This window comes from Siniperca chuatsi, linkage group LG15, assembly GCF_020085105.1.
Source record: "Siniperca chuatsi isolate FFG_IHB_CAS linkage group LG15, ASM2008510v1, whole genome shotgun sequence".
Classification (NCBI taxonomy): Eukaryota; Metazoa; Chordata; class Actinopteri; order Centrarchiformes; family Sinipercidae; genus Siniperca; species Siniperca chuatsi.
The window spans coordinates 13586929-13606318 of NC_058056.1; the positions used below are offsets into that span (position 1 = coordinate 13586929).

The 19390-nt window shown below is 40.7% G+C and overlaps 1 protein-coding gene across 5 annotated transcripts in view; it reads left to right on the plus strand.

Moving 5' to 3' along the window:
- eml5 (EMAP like 5) overlaps positions 1–19390 on the plus strand; it is a 39245-nt gene that overhangs the window by 15276 nt on the left and 4579 nt on the right. For 3 of the 5 annotated variants that reach the window (XR_006380800.1, XR_006380799.1, XM_044223933.1), the window contains exons 6-36: positions 542–677; positions 883–906; positions 1317–1518; positions 2015–2152; positions 2283–2539; positions 2710–2922; positions 3020–3187; positions 4929–5035; positions 5132–5250; positions 5414–5600; positions 5794–5899; positions 6328–6421; positions 8848–8948; positions 9060–9253; positions 9703–9814; positions 9995–10122; positions 12427–12568; positions 12662–12814; positions 13768–13899; positions 14034–14122; positions 14950–15126; positions 15275–15476; positions 15561–15687; positions 15978–15992; positions 16707–16715; positions 17256–17334; positions 17652–17781; positions 17936–18034; positions 18492–18512; positions 18927–19100; positions 19182–19390. Coding sequence is in view for 3 of the 5 variants with exons in the window: in XM_044223933.1 (XP_044079868.1) it covers positions 542–677; positions 883–906; positions 1317–1518; positions 2015–2152; positions 2283–2539; positions 2710–2922; positions 3020–3187; positions 4929–5035; positions 5132–5250; positions 5414–5600; positions 5794–5899; positions 6328–6421; positions 8848–8948; positions 9060–9253; positions 9703–9814; positions 9995–10122; positions 12427–12568; positions 12662–12814; positions 13768–13899; positions 14034–14122; positions 14950–15126; positions 15275–15476; positions 15561–15687; positions 15978–15992; positions 16707–16715; positions 17256–17334; positions 17652–17781; positions 17936–18034; positions 18492–18512; positions 18927–19100; positions 19182–19390 (4044 nt within the window). In the remaining 2 variants the exon portion in view is untranslated. The remainder of the gene's footprint in view (positions 1–541; positions 678–882; positions 907–1316; positions 1519–2014; positions 2153–2282; positions 2540–2709; positions 2923–3019; positions 3188–4928; positions 5036–5131; positions 5251–5413; positions 5601–5793; positions 5900–6327; positions 6422–8847; positions 8949–9059; positions 9254–9702; positions 9815–9994; positions 10123–12426; positions 12569–12661; positions 12815–13767; positions 13900–14033; positions 14123–14949; positions 15127–15274; positions 15477–15560; positions 15688–15977; positions 15993–16706; positions 16716–17255; positions 17335–17651; positions 17782–17935; positions 18035–18491; positions 18513–18926; positions 19101–19181) is intronic. The other 2 variants (XM_044223934.1, XM_044223935.1) reach the window with 2 other exon arrangements.

A 19390-nucleotide genomic window follows, 5' to 3' on the forward strand; every position in this document is an offset into this window, starting at 1 on the left:
GTGGCTCTGACTAATTTTGCATACCCACCCTGCTGCACCATATACAAAAGAATGACAGTGACAGCATCTAATAAACTTGACCTGGGTCGAAGCCATGCATGCTGGCTGTGTTTGATTCCTCTCAGTAGAAAAGGATCAGCCTTTTGCTCCACAGGATTAAATGATATCTATTGGATCAACAGCTGGGGGAGGGGATGGGCGGATGGGGGAGGGGATAATAACTACAGTACATGTTCATTCCTGCTTTTTGTACCATCAAACGTCTCACTGAAGGTTTAACAAGGGGCCTCCCTGTGTAAACAGAAACTCTTAGACAAAGGAGGCCATCAGTAGAGCTTTCCATTAATAAAATAATGACACCTCCCATTACCTTGTTCTGTGTTATCTTGAGGCCAATGTAGCAGGTTTATAATTGTGAAATTATTGTTAAACAAATGCCTGGCGGAGTAGCAGTAGCACTGTGCGGTCTGCAGCTGGGTCTGGTTCTGTCATTGCTCATTTGTTGTGCAGATTCTCACTGACGGCCTGTCATTTCCTCCAGTCAGGGATTTTCAGCATGAATGTCTGTGAAGAGGGCTTTGCCACCGGGGGCCGAGACGGCTGCGTCCGGCTGTGGGATCTCAACTTCAAACCAATTACTGTCATTGATCTCAGGGAAACAGACCAAGGATATAAAGGTGATGTCAAACTGCCTCTTTTTTCCCTTTAATCTGAGTACAGAAAGGTTGCAGGCTGAATTGTGGTCCCCTGAAGCACTGGATGAACTGAATAAATCTACAAACAAAAAACACCCTTCATGTCATTTCTGTTCTCCTTACTAACTTTCTCTTTCTTGTTTTCTATTTTTTCCATCTCTTGTATTTATAATCTTGGACCTAACAGTAGCTAGAGGTGAAAATAGCAGAGGTGGGTAATGCCATTGTGGGCGGAGTTAAAAACCATGTCAGTCTGTTTGTAGCAGTCCCCACATTGTTCTGCTGTACCTCTTGTTGTTAGTAAGTGCAGTTTTACGTCGTATACAAATGTCATTTTCACATATGTATACAGCACACGCTTCCTCCATCATTTTCTTGCTGTATTACCCAGAGTCAGTTGAAGATTGGCTTGACAACATGTGCTGTCATTGTATTTTCCTGTTAAAATCTCCGTCCTAGGTAGCCCGCAGATGGCTATTTACACCTCCTGTCTTTAATGTCATTGTCGTGTCTCTTTATAATGACTGTATAAGCGTTGGCAGATGTCTGTCTGCTTTTATGTTATCATGCTTTTTCAAAATATTTTCTGGTTTTTAAGTGCATTTGTGTGTTTTATGATAGGGCTGTCTGTGCGCAGCGTGTGCTGGCGAGGAGATCACATCCTGGTGGGCACGCAGGACAGCGAAATTTTCGAGGTGGTGGTCCACGACCGTAACAAGCCCTTCCTCATCATGCAGGGTCACTGTGAGGGCGAGCTGTGGGCTCTTGCTGTCCACCCCACCAAGCCTCTTGCCATGACAGGAAGTGATGATCGCTCAGTCAGGTGAAGCTCAGAGAGGTTGTCACAGTGATGTTCAAATGACATGTTTTGCTAAATTTAGTGGCAAAACCTAGTATCTAGGTTTGTGTAAAAGTACAGTTATTGACAACTGTGTTCCATGAAGATGATTAGTTACTCAAAAACATTACTTAAAAAATACATAAATATGATTCTAAAAGATTCTTTTTACGTACATTTTACCCCATTTATTTGTCTTAAAATTTGGAAGGGTGTCACACTCTCCTTGATAGTTTTCTGATGAAGGTCTTCTTGGGCTAAAAGTGTTGCACTAATTCATTTTGTTTTCTTTTTAAACCTCTTTGTTTTATGGTTTCATTGCTAAAATGTACAATAATGAAGCAGTTGTAACTGTCAGTATGCAGTCATAAACCAAATACATAACAAGACAGACACCACAAGCACCATTACCACGGTTGTTTGACTCAATGTAATCTCATCACTGCTATGCCTTTTCATTTGTCCTACTCTGTGTCTAAAGGTTATGGAGCCTTATAGATCATGCACTGATAGCTCGCTGTAACATGGAGGAGCCTATCCGCTGTGCAGCCGTGAGCACTGATGGCATTCACCTGGCGCTGGGAATGAAGGATGGCTCCTTCACCGTTCTCAGAGTCAGGTGGGTACACAATTCAAAGGCCAAATGGGAAATTTTGATGCTCAGTGAATGGCCGATATGATGAAGAGCTTCATCATTTTGTGTCCATTTCAGCTCCTCATTTAAGCAACATTTCTCTGCTTCCCTGCAGAGATATGACAGAGGTGGTCCATATCAAGGACAGGAAGGAGGCCATTCATGAGTTGAAGTATTCCCCTGATGGGGCCCACTTGGCTGTTGGCTCTAATGATAATTCAGTGGACATCTATGGTGTGGTGCAGAGGTACAAGAAAGTGGGCGAGTGCATTGGCTCCAGCAGCTTCATCACACACATGGACTGGTCCACGGACAGCAAGTACCTGCAGACTAATGACGGCAGCGGCAGGAGGCTCTTCTATAGGATGCCAAGTAAGTCCATCTTCCCAGGAGAATTACTTAATAGTACAGCTATTACAACTATTTGAATCATGTTCTCTGTAAAATTCTGGCAATCAAAAAGCTAAAAAAGCAATGTTGCTTTGATATAATATTGTCACAAAGCTTCTTTGTGAGATAAAATGTTTCTGTCTTCTGTTGAGGTGGGAAGGAGGTGACCAACAGGGAGGAGCTGAAGCTGGTACAGTGGGCTTCATGGACGTGCGTGTTGGGCCCTGAGGTTAATGGAATATGGCCCAAGTACTCGGATATCAATGACATCAACTCTGTGGACGCCAATTTTAACAATCAAGTCTTAGTAACAGCTGATGACTATGGATTAGTCAAACTTTTACGATATCCATGTGTAAAAAAAGGTAAAGAAGACCCAATTATTTCATTTTTAAGGAGAGTTAAGTTGAGACGTTCTGTTATTATTATCTGTGTTACTGATATGTTTCCTCTTGATTTTAGGTGCAAAATTTAAAAAGTATTTAGGTCATTCAGCCCACATAACCAACGCCAGATGGTCACATGACTACCAGTGGGTCATAACTATTGGTGGTGCTGATCACTCAGTGTTCCAGTGGAAGTTTGTTCCTGAAAGAAAGTCTAAAGAAGTTCTGCATATAGCGCCACAAGGTAAGATGATACCCTGCCATGGTCATTATTTAACCATAATGTAGGAATATATTTTCTGAAAAAAGAGGATTTACATTTTACCTTCTCATCAATCCAATCAGGGATATTACGGTGTTACATTTTAATGTAGCTTTTTGAGACCAGTGACTTGCATTACTTATTTCACAAAATCCGTGTCTCCTGCCAACAAGACATTATCAAATCAGGCTAAGTGAGGAAACCCTGATTGGAATTTTGATGTCTCAATCTCTGACTCACATATTTCAGAACAGAGTGTCCTGCAAAATTCCTTTAAAGGAATAGATTTTTGGGTTTTTTTGGGAAACATGCTTGTTACCTTTCTTACTGAGGGTTAGATGATGATCTGTGCATTAACTATGGAGCTGGAGCAAGGAGGCGATTTGCTTAACTTAGCATAAACACTGGAAGAAGAGGAAAAAGCTAGCCTGGCTCTCTCCAAAGTTGAAAAATATGCCACTGATACAGCTCACTTATTAACACGTTGTTTAATCCATACACAAATAGAAATATAAAAATGACAAGTTTGACAGACAAGATAAAAACAAAGCTATTTTCTGGTAGGCATTTGTTTTTTACTTTGGACAGAGCCAGGTTAGCTGTTTCCCCTTGCTTCCAGTCTTTGTGCTTAGCTAGGCTAATCACCTCCTGGCTCTAGTTCCATACTTAAAGGAATAGTTTAACATCTTGGGAAATACGCTTAGTCGCTTTCTTGCCAAGAGTTAGATGAGAAGATTGATACCGCTCTCATGTCTGTACGCTAAATACGAAGCTACCATAAGCAGTTGGTTAGCTTAAGTTTGCACAAAGACTGGAAACAGCTAGCCTGGCTCTGTCCAACGGTAACAAAATCCACCTACCAGCACCTCTTAAGCTAACTATTTAATACATTATATTTGTTGTTTCCTGTACAGACATAAAAAAGGGGTATCAATTTTCTTACCTATCTCTTAGCAAGAAAGCGAATACGCATATTTTCTAAAATGTCAAACTATTCCTTTAAAATCAGATTATGTATCACTACTATCTGTCTAAAAGTAAGACTATTTCCACAGTAATTGTGGTAATATCAACCCATTTCAAGAAATAATATGTCACAGTACATTTCTTAGTTATGTGAATGTAACCGGCTGTTACATAATGTGCACCCTTACTGCTCCCACCAGCCTCATAAACTTGATGTGCTAAACCACTAGAGAGCAATGTACTAGATTGTTCCCTTCCTGTAGTTTCTTTCATGAACCATCATTTCCATAAAGCTCTTCCAAGGAACGGCCATCCCATTAATTAAGACAAATCCAATAAAAGTGAATGAAGCTTGGAAAGTATAAGTGCATTGTCATTCCCAAGTCATATTTTTTCCAGAGACAGCGCCCAGTTATGCTTTCTGAAATTAAAGCACAACTGCCTTTCCTTTTAATTTTCCTAATGGATCTTGTGAGTAGCCGCCCTTAGCTGCCAGTTCTGCTTATTGCCTTGTCTTGGCACGGCTTTACTGTGCTGCATCAGCATTTTTATACATTTGTCTTGAGCGATGTCACTGTGAAGTTCGACTGCCTGATATATAGGAGATGTTACAGTATTATTACATGATTGACCCTCACTTCTACTGAGACAGGATGCAGTATTTTTTTTACTGTGTGCAGTGGGATATTTGTCTGATTTAGAGGCAGTGGAAGGATTTCACTGGCGAGGTGTGATGCAACCTTGTTTCTGCCCGCAGAGACCTTGGCAGACTCTAACAGTGAAGAGTCTGACTCTGATCAGTCAGACGTACCTGAGATGGACTCAGAAATTGAGCAGGAGACGCAGCACACATATCGACGACAGGTTTGTGACCATATCAAAGATGTCCCTCTTTTTTATGTCTCCCTGAAAATCATTTGTATTTAAACTAAATGTACACTCTTTTCTACATGTATCCAGGTTTATAAAGAAGATCTACCTCAGCTCAAAGAGCAGTGCAAAGAGAAGCATCGAGCGATGGCCATGAAGAAGAAAGAGCGAGCACCGGGGAGTGGGGTGAAGCTGCACTTCATTCACGGGTAGGCGTACTCTGTAGCATCCATAAAAGAGAAACTCTGGAAGGATTGATAAGATTGTAAGATGAATTTCAAGTAGCCAAGCGTTTTGAAATTGGAGGCATTTGTAATTAAGCCCTTCATATAGTCTTTTTCTGTTTGTTTGGGGGGGCTTTTTTGTTTGCAGCTACAGGGGTTATGATTGCAGGAGCAACCTGTTCTACACCCAAACCGGGGAGATAGTCTACCATGTAGCTGCCATTGGGGTTGTGTACAACAGACAGCAGAATACCCAACGTTTCTACATGGGCCATGATGATGACATCCTCTGTCTGGCTATCCACCCCCTGAAGGACTTTGTAGCAACAGGCCAGGTTGCTGCCAGCACTTCTAACATAAAATATATACATAATATATACATACATAATTCCAAGCTTTTTTGAGGTTAGTTTATGGCTCCTCAGAGATGAGCTGAGAGACACTGGAGATCAAACTCAAAATTCTCATGTGTAAATGGGTTGAATTAAGTAGACTGTGTAAATACTTTGAATGTTTTTGTCTATCCAGGTCGGCAGAGATTCCTCCATCCACATATGGGACACAGAAACATTAAAACCCATGTCTGTGTTGAAGGGTTTCCACCAGCTCGGAGTGTGCGCTCTGGACTTTTCTGGTAACACTCAGTGCTGTTTTCTAAGACTGCTTTTAGTTCTCCTATCCAGACAACATAACATACTTTTTATATTCACAAATTCTTCTAGACACCCTGCTTTCACAGGGGAACAAAAAACTTATTTCACACATAAAAGAAACGAGCAAATTCACAAGACACCCAATTTACAAGCAACACTGAAAAACCTATTTATGCTGTCTTTTAGTTGCGGCAGGCTGGCAGCATCAAGGTAGAGCTGTTCATCTCACTTCCTTTAATTGGCCCCAGACAGAGGCAGCGCAGTGATCTGTATGTCAGTGAATCACCTGCAGTAGATCAAACCCACCAGGCTGCTTTCATGTTGCTAACAAGAGCCAAACTTCACGGAACCTATGCAGAAGCTGGCCATGTCTGTGCTGTACTGAATGGTTTTGATTTTCCCTCCACAGCGGATGGCAAGCGGCTGGCCTCGGTGGGCCTGGACGACAATCACACTATTGTGCTGTGGGACTGGAAGAAGGGGGAGAAGCTCTCTGCCATGCGGTTAGTACATTTATATTAGAGCTGCAGGTCAGCCTTTCAGCTCACAGCATCTGCTGTCCCCACATCCCAAAAGCTTTTACAAACCTTCTCATTAATTCTAAAGATTGTTTGAGCGCTTTTCGTATAAATTTGGACATTTATGGATGAGGGTTAAATTGAAGCCACTTTGCCATGCAGGGCTGACAGTGTGATTGATGGAGGAGAGGAAAGGAGGGGGATTATCTTTTAGGTTGTGAGGCTGTGCCTCTGCAGCACCCTGCAAGAGTCGAATGGTTAGAGTAGGAGTTTGCCCCAGTGCCCCTTCTGTAGATCCATAATTAGAGAATTACTTTTAATTTATATCTTTCATGGGCTTATCCTGATGGCTTTGTCTTTTACAGATGTACCCTGTTTCTGAGGTACAAAACAACACATAAAAAGCAAATGGGTTGCAAAAACAATCAAGTCATAAAAAAGCTAAATGAAAAGTAGCAATAGGGAAGTAGCGATAAACAATCACACACATCCTACGAGTTGGTCCTGATGGCTGAAACTAATTGGACCATAAAGACTAAATATAAAAGTCCACATCTTTAAAGTACATTAAAGATAAAGGGAGAGTTACTCTAGGAGAGTCCAAGGCAAAATAATCCTGAGCTTAAGTGTGACAGACTGATTTCCTATACTGCTGGAGACAATGATGCAAATGATCGCTGTGTACATAGGATGTAAAAGATACATGCGACCAGATCTGGGGCACACACACAAGGCTTGTACATTTGATGCAAGTGGAATACCTTACCTGCATTATGAATTGCTGCAAAGCATGAGAGGTGTTAATTTGTTCAGAACATAATGTGGGATTTTCAGTTTCACGGCAGGTAAAATTATATAACCCGGAAACCAGAAGGAACCAGAAGTATCTAACTGGAAAATATCTGCATCCCAAAATATCTTTGCTTTTGCTTTGTTGCTCACCCTACTTGATGTTCATATTTAGTATCTACTCCACTGAAATTCCCCCTGGCTAGTTTGGAGCAGTGTATTGCGGGTTGCTCTCCTGCATGTTGTGTGCCAAGCTCTCACTGCAGATCAGGGACAGCTTGGAGCTGCACTAATCTCCTTTGCAGACCCTGGTGGGCAGTGCAGTGAGGCAGGCCCAGGGAAAATGGGGCCTGACACAGCCTTGCTCGTGCACCGCCACTGTCTAGTCTTCAGCTGGGAGAGGAGGAGTGGGTGTGAGAGGGAGAGGCTGAAAGGGAGTGTAGGGTAGGAATATGGGGAGGTGAGAGATTAGCAAGGAAGGGCTAAGCTAGGGTAAGAGACAAAGAGGGAGAAGAAGTGCGTACTGTTTCTTTAGCTTCACTGAGGCTAAGAGTAATGCAGCAGCACTAAGGGCAACGATTAGAGAATGTAAAGTGTCAGGTACAGTCCATCGCATCAGACAGGACCATTGATCCTCGATGTTCATATTGTGCAATCAGAGAGCAAAACAAAGAAACAGTTAGAGTAAGTTTATTTCTGTCTCCAGTGTGTTTCTAATGCTTTTTAGGGAGCCAAAAAGGGAGTCGTAGATGAGTACTACTAATCACTCTAGTGCCACGATCAGTTCATTTTTGAAAAACTGTTATTTTATTGTTTTTAGTAGAAGAAAGAAAACACAGCTCTCTATGAGTAAGACAATACCAAATATGAAACTTAGAATAGAAAGTATGTATAATACAATACAGTTACGCACAACACAGAAAAGGTTTTAACCCATACCAACAAGAAAAATAAAGAAATAATAAATGAATAAAATGAAAAATATAAAAAAAATAAATAAATAAGTACATAAATAAGCAAATATTTTCAATTTAAATACAGAAAATTTTTCTGCAAAAATCTGCAAATTTTCTGTCCCCAAGAGTGGGAAGAGGCAAACAAATAGTTTAGTAATAGGTAGTGATAATATTCACAGATCCTTATCAGTCAAAATTGTAACACATTTTATACATACATTTTTACTTTTCTTCTTTTTTTACAACGTTAATCCAGTCCTCACGCTACCTTATCTGTGGGATGGATTTATTTTGTCTATTCAGAAACATTTTAATACTCCAAACCATGCAGCTCAGTTTGGTTCTAAACATACAGGAACACAAAGTAAGGCTTATTTCTGCATTTGTTTCTTTGCCATGATTAAAAAGCCTCAGTGTAGCCTGCTTATGCGCTCGGCCCTTGAATTATTGCTTACAGCCACAGTGGATTCATTCTTTTTATATTTCAAGTTCAACTTTATTTGTCATTCCAACTCAAAAAATAATGCTGAAATTCAATTAAGTTTCTCTCAAGACCAAGGCGTAAGAAGAAGACAAATCATGAAAACATCTTAAGTGTGTGGATGCATCAAAAAAATTACATATTCAATGTTTTTCTCCCTACATATTTTGTAAATTGTTTTTCAGGGGAAGCAAGGACAAAATATTTGTTGTCAAAATAAATCCCTACCTTCCTGACAAGCTCATCACAGCTGGTGTGAAACATATGAAGTTTTGGCATAAGGCTGGTAAGACCCCTGGGTTTTTTTTTTTATTGAATAGCAGAGACTCTAACAAGCAGAACTCTGGCTTAGCTGTGACACGTCTTACTGTGAGTTGACTGTCTGTTTCTCTTTCAGGTGGTGGTCTAATTGGACGCAAGGGGAACATGGGGAAGACAGAGACTATGATGTGTGCCGTGTACGGCTGGTCAGAGGAGATGGTGTTTTCAGGCACATGCACGGGGGACATTTGCATCTGGAGGGACATGTTCCTGATGAAGACTGTCAAGGCTCATGACGGCCCTGTATTCAGTGTGCACGCTCTAGAAAAGGTACCACAGGGAAAAAGGCTCTTTCACTGACCAGTGAGAACTTTTTTTAAATATCTTAAATATCTGAATTCCTATCTCACTCTCTTTTTAGTTGCAACTATGGACGTAGACAATATGGACAAAATTTTGTTGCCATCAAGCCAACTGTTATAAGCAGCAGCAGTTAACATATGAAAAAAATCACATTAAATAATCAAATGATGTTCATCACATTAAACTGCATGGTTATTTAAAGAGCTTTATTTTGTGAGCTTTTATTTTAGGTGACAGACATTGTAAATCATGCTAACCTTATATTATTATTTTATCGTGATTCTAATGCTTCAGAATAAAATAAATGATGAACATTAGATTAGAATATTTTTCTATCTGTCTCCCTTTTTGTCTAGCTATCTCTTTTAGCAGGAGATCATTGCAGCATTAAATGTGCCAATATGTTGTCCCGATAGGGATTTGTGACTGGAGGAAAGGATGGTATAGTTGCTCTGTGGGACGACACCTTCGAGAGGTGCCTCAAGACCTACGCCATCAAGAGAGCAGTCCTAGCTCCAGGCTCTAAAGGTATAAAGTTGTCCTCCACTGTCCTTGGATCACTCTTTCTAGTTCCAAAGCTGTAATACAACCATCCAATGCAAATCCATTTAAAACATTCAATGCTTTTAGCTGAAATAAAGATTGCTTCCTTTGTCCTGGTTCAAGCTAAGACCTCTGATTTCATGCTCTAATTCATTGACTCTACAGGGTTGCTCTTGGAGGACAACCCTTCCATACGTGCCATATCTCTGGGCCATGGACACATCCTGGTGGGGACCAAGAACGGAGAGATCTTGGAGGTGGACAAGAGTGGCCCCATCACTCTGCTGGTCCAGGTAAGATACAGATAAAATAGCCCCAAAACCAAATCTAACAATATACAGCACATTACAGTGGTGTGAAAAAGTGTTTGCTCCCTTCCTGATTTCTTATTTTTTTGCATGTTTGTCACACTTAAATGTTTCAGATTATCAAACAAATTTAGTCAAAGATAACATGTAAACACAAAATGCAGTTTTTAAATGAAGGTTATTATTATTAAGGGAAAACAAAATCCAAACCTACATGGCCCTGTGTGAAATAGTGATTGCCCCCTAAACCTAATAACTGGTTGGGCCACCCTTAGCAGCAACAATCAATCAAGCGTTTGCGATAACTTGCAGAGTCTTTTACAGCGCTGTGGAGGAATTTTGGCCCTCTAATCTTTGCAGAATTGTTGTAATTCAGCCACATTGGAGGGTTTTCGAGCATGAACTGCCTTTTTAAGGTCATGCCACAGCATCTCAATAGGATTCAGGTCAGGACTTTGACTAGGCCACTCCAAAGTCATTTTGTTCTTCTTCAACCATTCAGAGGTGGACTTGCTGGTGTGTTTTGGATCTTCTCTGACTTATTTTTTGTCAAAGTGTATTTTTATTGCATTGTGTAAGTAGCAGGACTGTGGTGTGTTCAAGGGTACTCTAAGGATTACATTAGACTTTAAATTTCTTAAGTTGGAGCGTCCTTTAATGCACCAACAACAAGTTGACAAAATGTTGATGTGATGGATTACTTATCTAAAGTAAGTTTCAGGTCAGTCCAGGTTGATTTTCAGTGTTGTGCTTAAATGAACAGAAACCAGTGGATGGTAGAGAATTGATGTAAAACTGATGTTATGCTGTATGGAAGGTGGGATGTTTAGTGTCAGAGATACTGGGTGTGAGGACTGATGTTCCTCTCTGTATCTTAGAGATGTGCCTTAAGGTTTGTATAAAAGTGACATCTACCTCCTGAAACTCTCTATGGCTGCAAAATTTTAAACTAAGAAATACATTGTGCTTTGGAAAATGGTCAGCAGTAACAGATGCATATGTATTCTTTGGTTAAAACCAGCATAGCGCTTCAGTGTGATTATAACACCATCACTGTCTATTTTACATAACAACTCAGAAAAACCAACGCTGTGGCTATAAACGGCAATTAATTATTGCTGTTGAATAGGAGATTGTTAATTTAGTTAAGTGGTCCTGCAGTGTCTTCCAGGCTCCCCTTATGGTAGGCAGACAGAAGAAATGCTATTGATTGCCCTTTTCAAATGCTTTAAAATATACAAGCACATTCTGATGGATGGGATCAACTGATGAGAGAACCAAAGGTTGTCTTTTGTTATCTATAGGTAATAGGCTAACTATGTAAGTATCCTTTGGAATATCAAAGATAATTATAATATGGGCTACATATGGTTAATCTGATTGATTAAGCCCACTGCTGATATTAGAGAGGAGGAAAATATAAAGATTAGATCAGATCAGAATCAGATCAGAAATACTTTCGTTACAGCTGCTCACTATCACATCGATGCACAGAGAATAGAATGAATAGTACTAAGCAAATCAAAATATAATACGCTATAATACAGCTAAGATAAATTAAGTACAAAGTGGATATAAGTATAAAAGCTAAAATAAGTGTAAGTACCAAGTGGATTTAGAGGTTGATAAGTATGTATGGTATAATACAATGTAATAATATAAGTAATAAGTAATAGTGCAATAATGAGTACTGTCAAGTTAAGTGTAGCTTATTAAGATGATTATGAGATGGTGGATATTGCACAGTAGTAATAGTATGTAATATCAATATATGGGTAATTTTAAACTGAAAGCAGAGTATATTGCACAGGAGTATTAAACAGAGAATATTGCACAATTATTTCAAGTATTGCAGTGATGTTAATGATCCAATGTCCAGTTTAATGACTTAGGGTCATATAGACTGACACTTAGAGGGAGGAGTTAAAGAGTTTGCCAAAGGCAGGAATGACTTCCTGTGGCGCATTTTGGGGGGATGAGTCTTTCGCTCAAGGTACTCCTTTGTTTGACCAGCATGTCATGGAGTGGGTGCGAGACACTGGTAAATATTTACTAGTTACTTAAAAGTACCCATTATTATTTTAACAAACTTAGCATGATTGGTTAACTCTACATTTTAGTACTGAAATTGTATTATTTAACTGCTTGAACTAATCCTACAGCATTGTAATCCTACACAAAATACACAATATTATGTTGAGTACGTTATTTTTCTTCTCTTCTTTGGCTTTTTTAGGCTCCTTTTTATTAAATAAATGTAATCAATTATGCTATTGTATGTGTCTGCAGGGTCACATGGAGGGTGAAGTGTGGGGCCTGGCCACTCATCCCCATCTCCCTCTCTGTGCCACCGTCAGCGATGACAAAACCCTGCGCATATGGGACCTCTCGCCCAGCCACTGCATGCTGGCTGTACGCAAGCTCAGAAAAGGTGAGTCACCGCTCAGACACAAACAGATGAGTGTATTTTCTGACAGGAAGTGCACTGGTCCCAGGGCTTTACCAAACACATTATCCTCCACAGGCGGCCGTTGCTGCTGCTTCTCCCCTGATGGCAAAGCGTTGGCGGTGGGCCTGAATGACGGCAGCTTCCTCATTGTGAACGCAGACACCCTGGAGGACCTGGTGTCCTTCCACCACCGCAAGGACATCATCTCGGATATCAGATTCTCTCCAGGTCTGTGGTTCACCTCTGCATTTCTTCGCCCTTACAATAACTCCCATCAAATCCTTGTCTGAGAAGTATGTAGGTCTCTAAAGTCTGTGTGCCTTTCAAAGCATCTTAGTTTATGTAGGATTTTGTGCAGAAGTTCAGCAGGTAAACATATTTCCCTCCTGCTGCGAGTGGGGGAGATATTGCTGAAGGCCTGACCCAAATCAATTATTTCTGTAATAGGGCGAGACAGAGAGACAGCAAGAGTGGAATGGGAAACAGTGGGGGCGGACAAAGTGAGAGCAAGAAACTAAACTCTCTTTCGCCTGGACACTTAACCTTAATCCACAATGCAATGGATCCTGTTTTTCAACCCAACACCATAAGTCCTGAGTAGTCACTGTATAGAGCAGTGTAATGCTGAGCAGGAAATGGGTTTGGGTTTAGTAAACATAGTGATAAATCAAAGTGACTGTTATTTAATTTCTGATTTTATAAAAATAAGCTGTGCTAGGGGCTCTGTGAGGGTGTACTTAAGAATTCACAAAAAACAGTGGAAAAGACTTTTCAAATGGGTCAGTAATAACACAAAGAAAAAAGGGGTGAATGAATGCAGAAATGTAAGACATTTAATATGCTAAATATTTGCACAAATACAGGCACTTGATGGCATCTGGGCACTCTTCATCAGATAGCATCAGATCACCGAGCTTGAAACACATTGCAATTCACAGTAGTGCAGGTCCAAGCTTTTTGCTGTGTACTTTATTCGATTAAGTGCCTGTATTTAGGCTGCAGGGAATTTGATGGCAATGCAATCCAATACTTGTTAAGATTTTTCAGCCTGGAACAAATTGGAAGACCAAACAACCGACAGACCGACATTGCTATCCATTGATCTGCTGGCTAAAAATACCCAGTTCTGTTGATAGTTTGTGTGAACCTGACACTTCTCTCTCTTTCTTTTGTTGGTTCAGGTGCTGGGAAGTACCTTGCAGTAGCATCAGGGGACACTTTTGTGGATATTTACAATGTAATGAGCAGCAAACGAGTAGGGGTGTGCAAAGGATGCCTCAACTACATTACCCATCTGGACTGGGACAAGAGAGGTAAATATGCTTCCTTAAATACTATTGTCTCAGTAAATCCTTGCACTGACTGCTTAAGAACCAATTATGGATTCAAAATATCTCTGTTAAAAAACAGTTAAGCACCACAGCCCATTGGGCTTTTTCATTCACAGGAAAACTACTCCAAGTCAACACAGGTGCTAAAGAGCAGTTTTTTTTTGAGGCTCCTCGCGGCAAGAGGCAGACCATCCCGGCTACAGAGGTAAGCATGGAGAGAAGGCACAGCAGCAGCCGTGGGTTATGGTGCTGTTGGCCCACTTTTTCCCTTCGGGATCAGAGCAGGCTCAGGGAAGAGCGGTGAAGCATTAACACGGCCCACTTTTCACCAGTATGATTCTAATTTTGGCAGTGGAAGTGGGATAGTGTTTAAGGTCCCTTTTAATACAGCATGATGTTCAGACACCTTGCGAGGCACACAGTGGAGGAAAGCATTAAGAAAATAAGGGTCAGAGATGATAGATGCTGCTAGGTCGTGTCTCGCTGGAGCTCAGATGTCCTCTCCCATCTTTGCTCATTCGTCTCACCTCATAGTGATGTATGACACTTTCCTCTTTCACTCTTCTCTTGTGCCTTTGATCACAGGATCATTATTGACAGGCTGAGACCGTGGGCTGGCCCATCTGTTTCTGCTCTTAGCTGGTTTATATTGTATTTATCAAATAGACAATTTTCTGTGATGCTTATCTGCTGTTTTGAGATATGGAGTGCCTCAAGGGTCTGTTCTTGGCCCCATTTTATTCTCTATTTATTTGCTACAGTTGGGCCTTAAATCCGTCGTTTAAATATATCTTTTCACTCTTATGCGGACGACATACAGCTGTACTTGTCCGTCAAATGTGGTGATCTCAGCAGACTAACAAAAGGACTGCCTGGACTCTATGAGAGGCTGGATGTTTTTTCCAATTAAGGAATATCTAAGTTCAAACATATATTTTATCTTTTAAAAGCACAGAGAAATGAATCCATGCTTTTGTGTCTTCACAACTAGCTATATAAATGAATCTTTGCTTACTTTCTCACTTGGCTCAGGTGGAGAAGATCGACTGGAGCACGTGGACGTGTGTCCTGGGAACGTCTGTTGAAGGCATCTGGCCTTTGGTCAGTGAGGTCACTGAAGTGACCGCTGCCTGCCTTAGTAACGACAGGAAGGTGCTAGCAACAGGAGATGACTTAGGATATGTCAAGCTTTTCAGATACCCTGTCAAGGTAAGACACAATGGATAATTCTTTGTATTATCTGGTTTGAACGTCTCATGACTTCCTGTAAGGCTTATGTTTAAGGTTTATGCAAATGTAGTGTTAATTTCTGTGTTAATGTCGCAAGTGTTAAACAAATGTTGTCCCTCTTCCCCAGGGGATGTATGCAAAGTTCAAACGATATGTGGCCCACAGCACACATGTTACCAATGTGCGATGGACCCACGACGACAGCCTCTTGGTGACAGTCGGTGGGGGCGACACGTGCCTCATGATCTGGGCCCATGAGCCCGAGGGCCACCGGGAATTCAAACAGTGTGACAGTGAGGAGTCGGACATCGAGAGTGAGGATGATGGAGGTGAGAGATGAGCTTCTTTTCAGGTTTTTCATCGAATGTTTCCGTTGCTAAAGCAAAATCTGTGTAATTCCTGTCTTTCCCCAGGTTATGACAGTGATGTGACGAGGGAGAATGAGATCAATTACACCATCAAGGCCTTATCCACCAACATGCGACCCATGACGGGTGTGAAACCCCACTTGCAGCTGAAAGAGCCCTCTGTGGACGAAAGGTATTCCTCAGTGAAGCTATGATGAAGTTCTGCAGATGCTCAGAAGCATGCTCCATGAGCAGTCAGAAAATAACTTTTAGGAATTTATGCCTGTCATAGTATAAAAAATATGGCTTCTGCGTCAAGATGAAGCCAAACCTGCCGTCTTCAGTCAACATCTTTTCTTTTCCTGCGTGAAATTCCTGCCCTGTCCCTGCCCTTTTGAAATAACGCCTTTTCTGCTCTTCTTCTTTCCTTTAATGGCTGTCCATCTGTCATTATCCTGCTTCGTTCTTTAATTCTACTTGAAGACAAGGGGTGGTCAGGTAAGCTCTTGTGTTCATGTATGTTGATTTTGGACAAAAGATTAAGCAGTGGGCATAGTTGAAAAATGTGTAATTACAGAGAAAAGGTAAACAGCTTATCTGACTAAATCATGTTGTTATAATCTGTGGGCTACATTAGGGAGAATGTATCACTTGGTCACCCTATTGCCTTTAAAAAGAGCAAAAGTAAAAGGAAGACATCAAGACTCAAGATAGTATCCAGAAGTATCTTTCACTTCTGTTATAGAAATGCCTTGAAGTTTTTTTTTCTTCTCATAGAAGCAAACTAAGATGCTGTTTTGACACGATTAAAGTGGCTTAACGTCACACATCAAACCATAAGGAATATTAGAAATGTACACACCTTAAGATATCCCCTTAAGGTATTGTTTTTATGGCTGGTCATAAACAGTGCTTACAAATACTATCGAATTTTCCGTCATCATAATCCATCTTTAAGTGTGTCACAGACTTAAGGTTTACTGATTTCCAGATTAGTTTCATGATGCAAGCATCCATGCAGCATCTTCTGGGCAGCGGTTGTCATGGAAATGGTCTTTAGTTGTCATGGTTACACAATGGTGCTCACTACTGTATTTTGTGTCCTCAGTGGCTGAGGTGTTGTGTTTCGTGTGTGTCCGCCGGGCAGCAGTGAACACTGTGAGAAACCTTTTTCTAATTCCTCCTTTTTTCTTTGTTATTGCTGCCACAAAGAGGGTCAAGGTAAGATACTTACTTTCTCTGTATTTTTCAGCCACCAATCCTGACATATATTGATTGTGTATTGAGGTGTGGGGATAACAGACAAAGCTCCAGTTATGTCATAGTGACGTTTCATATATACAATAACTTATATTTTTATTTTTACAGTGGATAATTCATCATCATTTCACTCTCTATTGAAATGTTCTCACTCAGTCACCTTATTAAAACCTTGTCCTTTCATTGCTTCGCTGGTAATACAAACTCTTGTGATACAAGACATTAAAAATAATAATAATTTTCTCATCTGTTTGTTTAAAAATTTCATCCCACCTCAAGAATTGTAGCTCCTTACAGAAGAAAACATGGATTTTCCTTTCTGTTGAGATAAAACTTCTCATATTTGTGCGCACATGTGAGCAGATATTTGTGGAATATTTTTATACAACAGTCAGAATAGTAAACAGTATAATATTATCATTATTGTCATCATCATTATTGTTATCATCAACATGATAATCAGCTCCGCGGTAGCCCTCTTATCCCAGCTGTCTGTTTCAGGCCTCCTGTCAGCAGGGCGCTGCCACAGCCGGAGAAGCTGCAGACCAACAATGTGGGCAAAAAGAAGAGACCCATTGAGGTAAGAAGGACCTCACATCCTTACCGAAACACAGCAAACGAATAGATATACAGTATACAGATGTTGAACTTTATGTAAACAGAAGGAGTCTTGTTTTAGAGCAGCAAAAGATTCAAAATCCTGGTTTCTAATGTGATTATTTCAGCTGAAGACGCTGTGTGCTCATCCTCTGTCCAGACAGCCTCTCTGGGGACTCTGACGATGCTGTAATCGAATAATGACGCGCTACTTCAGCCAGCAGCTGGCTCTGAACATCTTAGTTGTCATGGCATTGACCTTTCTGACTTTCTGCCGGTCTTTTTCCGACTCTCCCACAGGACTTGGTGCTGGAGCTGGTGTTTGGTTACCGTGGCAATGACTGCCGCAATAACGTGCACTACCTGAACGAGGGGGCGGACATCATCTACCACACGGCCTCGGTCGGCATCGTGCTCAACTTGACGACCTGTAAGTAGACAGCACAGTCTAGCAGACGCTCTGACAGTGTTGCTATTTATTACCTGAAAAGCAAATATAACATGTATGTATTTCATTTTGTATCTGTGTGTGTGTGTGTGTGTGTGTGTGTGTGTGTGTGTGTGTGTGTGTGTTTTTCTTACAGCCTGCCAAAGTTTCTATGTAGAACATAGTGACGACATTCTGTGCCTGACAATTAATCAACATCCCAAATTCCCCAACGTGGTGGCAACTGGCCAAGTAGGTATGTTTGTGAGAAGTTGACCACCTGTGTCACCAGCCGCCTCATTTTTCCTCTCTGTATCCTGTGTTGTGCATTGTGCAGGGGTATTATTGTACATGACAAATGGCCATCCCCATCCTACAAGCTTATCTGTACTATAAAGCCACTAATGAACAGAATTACCATTTTTGCATATATGAATAGTTGTGGGATTGTCACACATGCTGCATTTCTCATAGACACACGTAAAACAAACTGCAGAAATTATATGGCAGATGATTTGTGATAGCAAAATTGACCTAATATAATTACATTTTATACATATAACTTTTAGAATAATACAATTTTCTGTAAATTACCTAAATATTAAAGTAAAAGCTTTTGTCAATAGCACTTACTGCTATTGTTCAGAATGTCCAAAAAAATTAACAAATAATTTGTTGGTTCTGTCAATAAATCTGATTTTCCTTCTTTTCAGGTGATACTGGTGACATGTCAGGTAAGGACATTTAACAGTGATAAAACAGGAAACGTGGTGTTAATAACTATTGAAAGAAAATCTGTATGATTTCAACTCATTATATTCTTTACATTATTGCCATCTAGTGGCCACTTGATTTGGGGTCTTTACCTCCTGCAAACTTGGTTATTTCTATGAATCATGTTTGAAAGTATTTTTGCTTTGTTGTATATATCACATTATCGTCTAAAAAATATAATTTAAAAAGCTATGAAAGCATATGTCTAAACTCTAGCCTATACCTTTTTAGTTTTAGGGTTTTGTTGAATTTGAGTATGGAATTTGTAGAAATCCAATGAACAAAGAAACCCAGTAATGATAATTAACTGCTTTGGCTAAGGGAAGAAGTGCATTAATAGTAGTTTAATTCTCTTTTCCTTCTCTGTCTCTCAGCCACGTCTCCATCTATCCATGTGTGGGACGCCATGACCAAGCAGACGGTGTCGGTGTTACGTTGCTTCCACTCTGGTGGGGTTTGCTCTGTCAGCTTTAGTGCCACAGGAAAACTCCTGCTGTCTGTGGGCCTGGACCCTGAACACACTGTCACCATCTGGAAGTGGCAGGAAGGTAAAACAAAATACTTTCCCCTTAAACTTTGACCTTAATCTGCCGCTTTGCGCTTTCATTACACTCTTCTTTTTTTTTCAGGTGCCAAAGTGGCCAGCCGGATAGGTCACACCCAGAGAATCTTTGTGGCTGAATTTAGGCCGGACTCTGACACACACTTTGTGTCTGTGGGGATCAAGCATGTGCGTTTCTGGACGTTAGCTGGTCGAGCTTTGCTCAGCAAAAAAGGTGTGCTGAGTTCCATAGAGGATGCCCGCATGCAGACCATGCTGTCTGTAGCATTTGGAGCT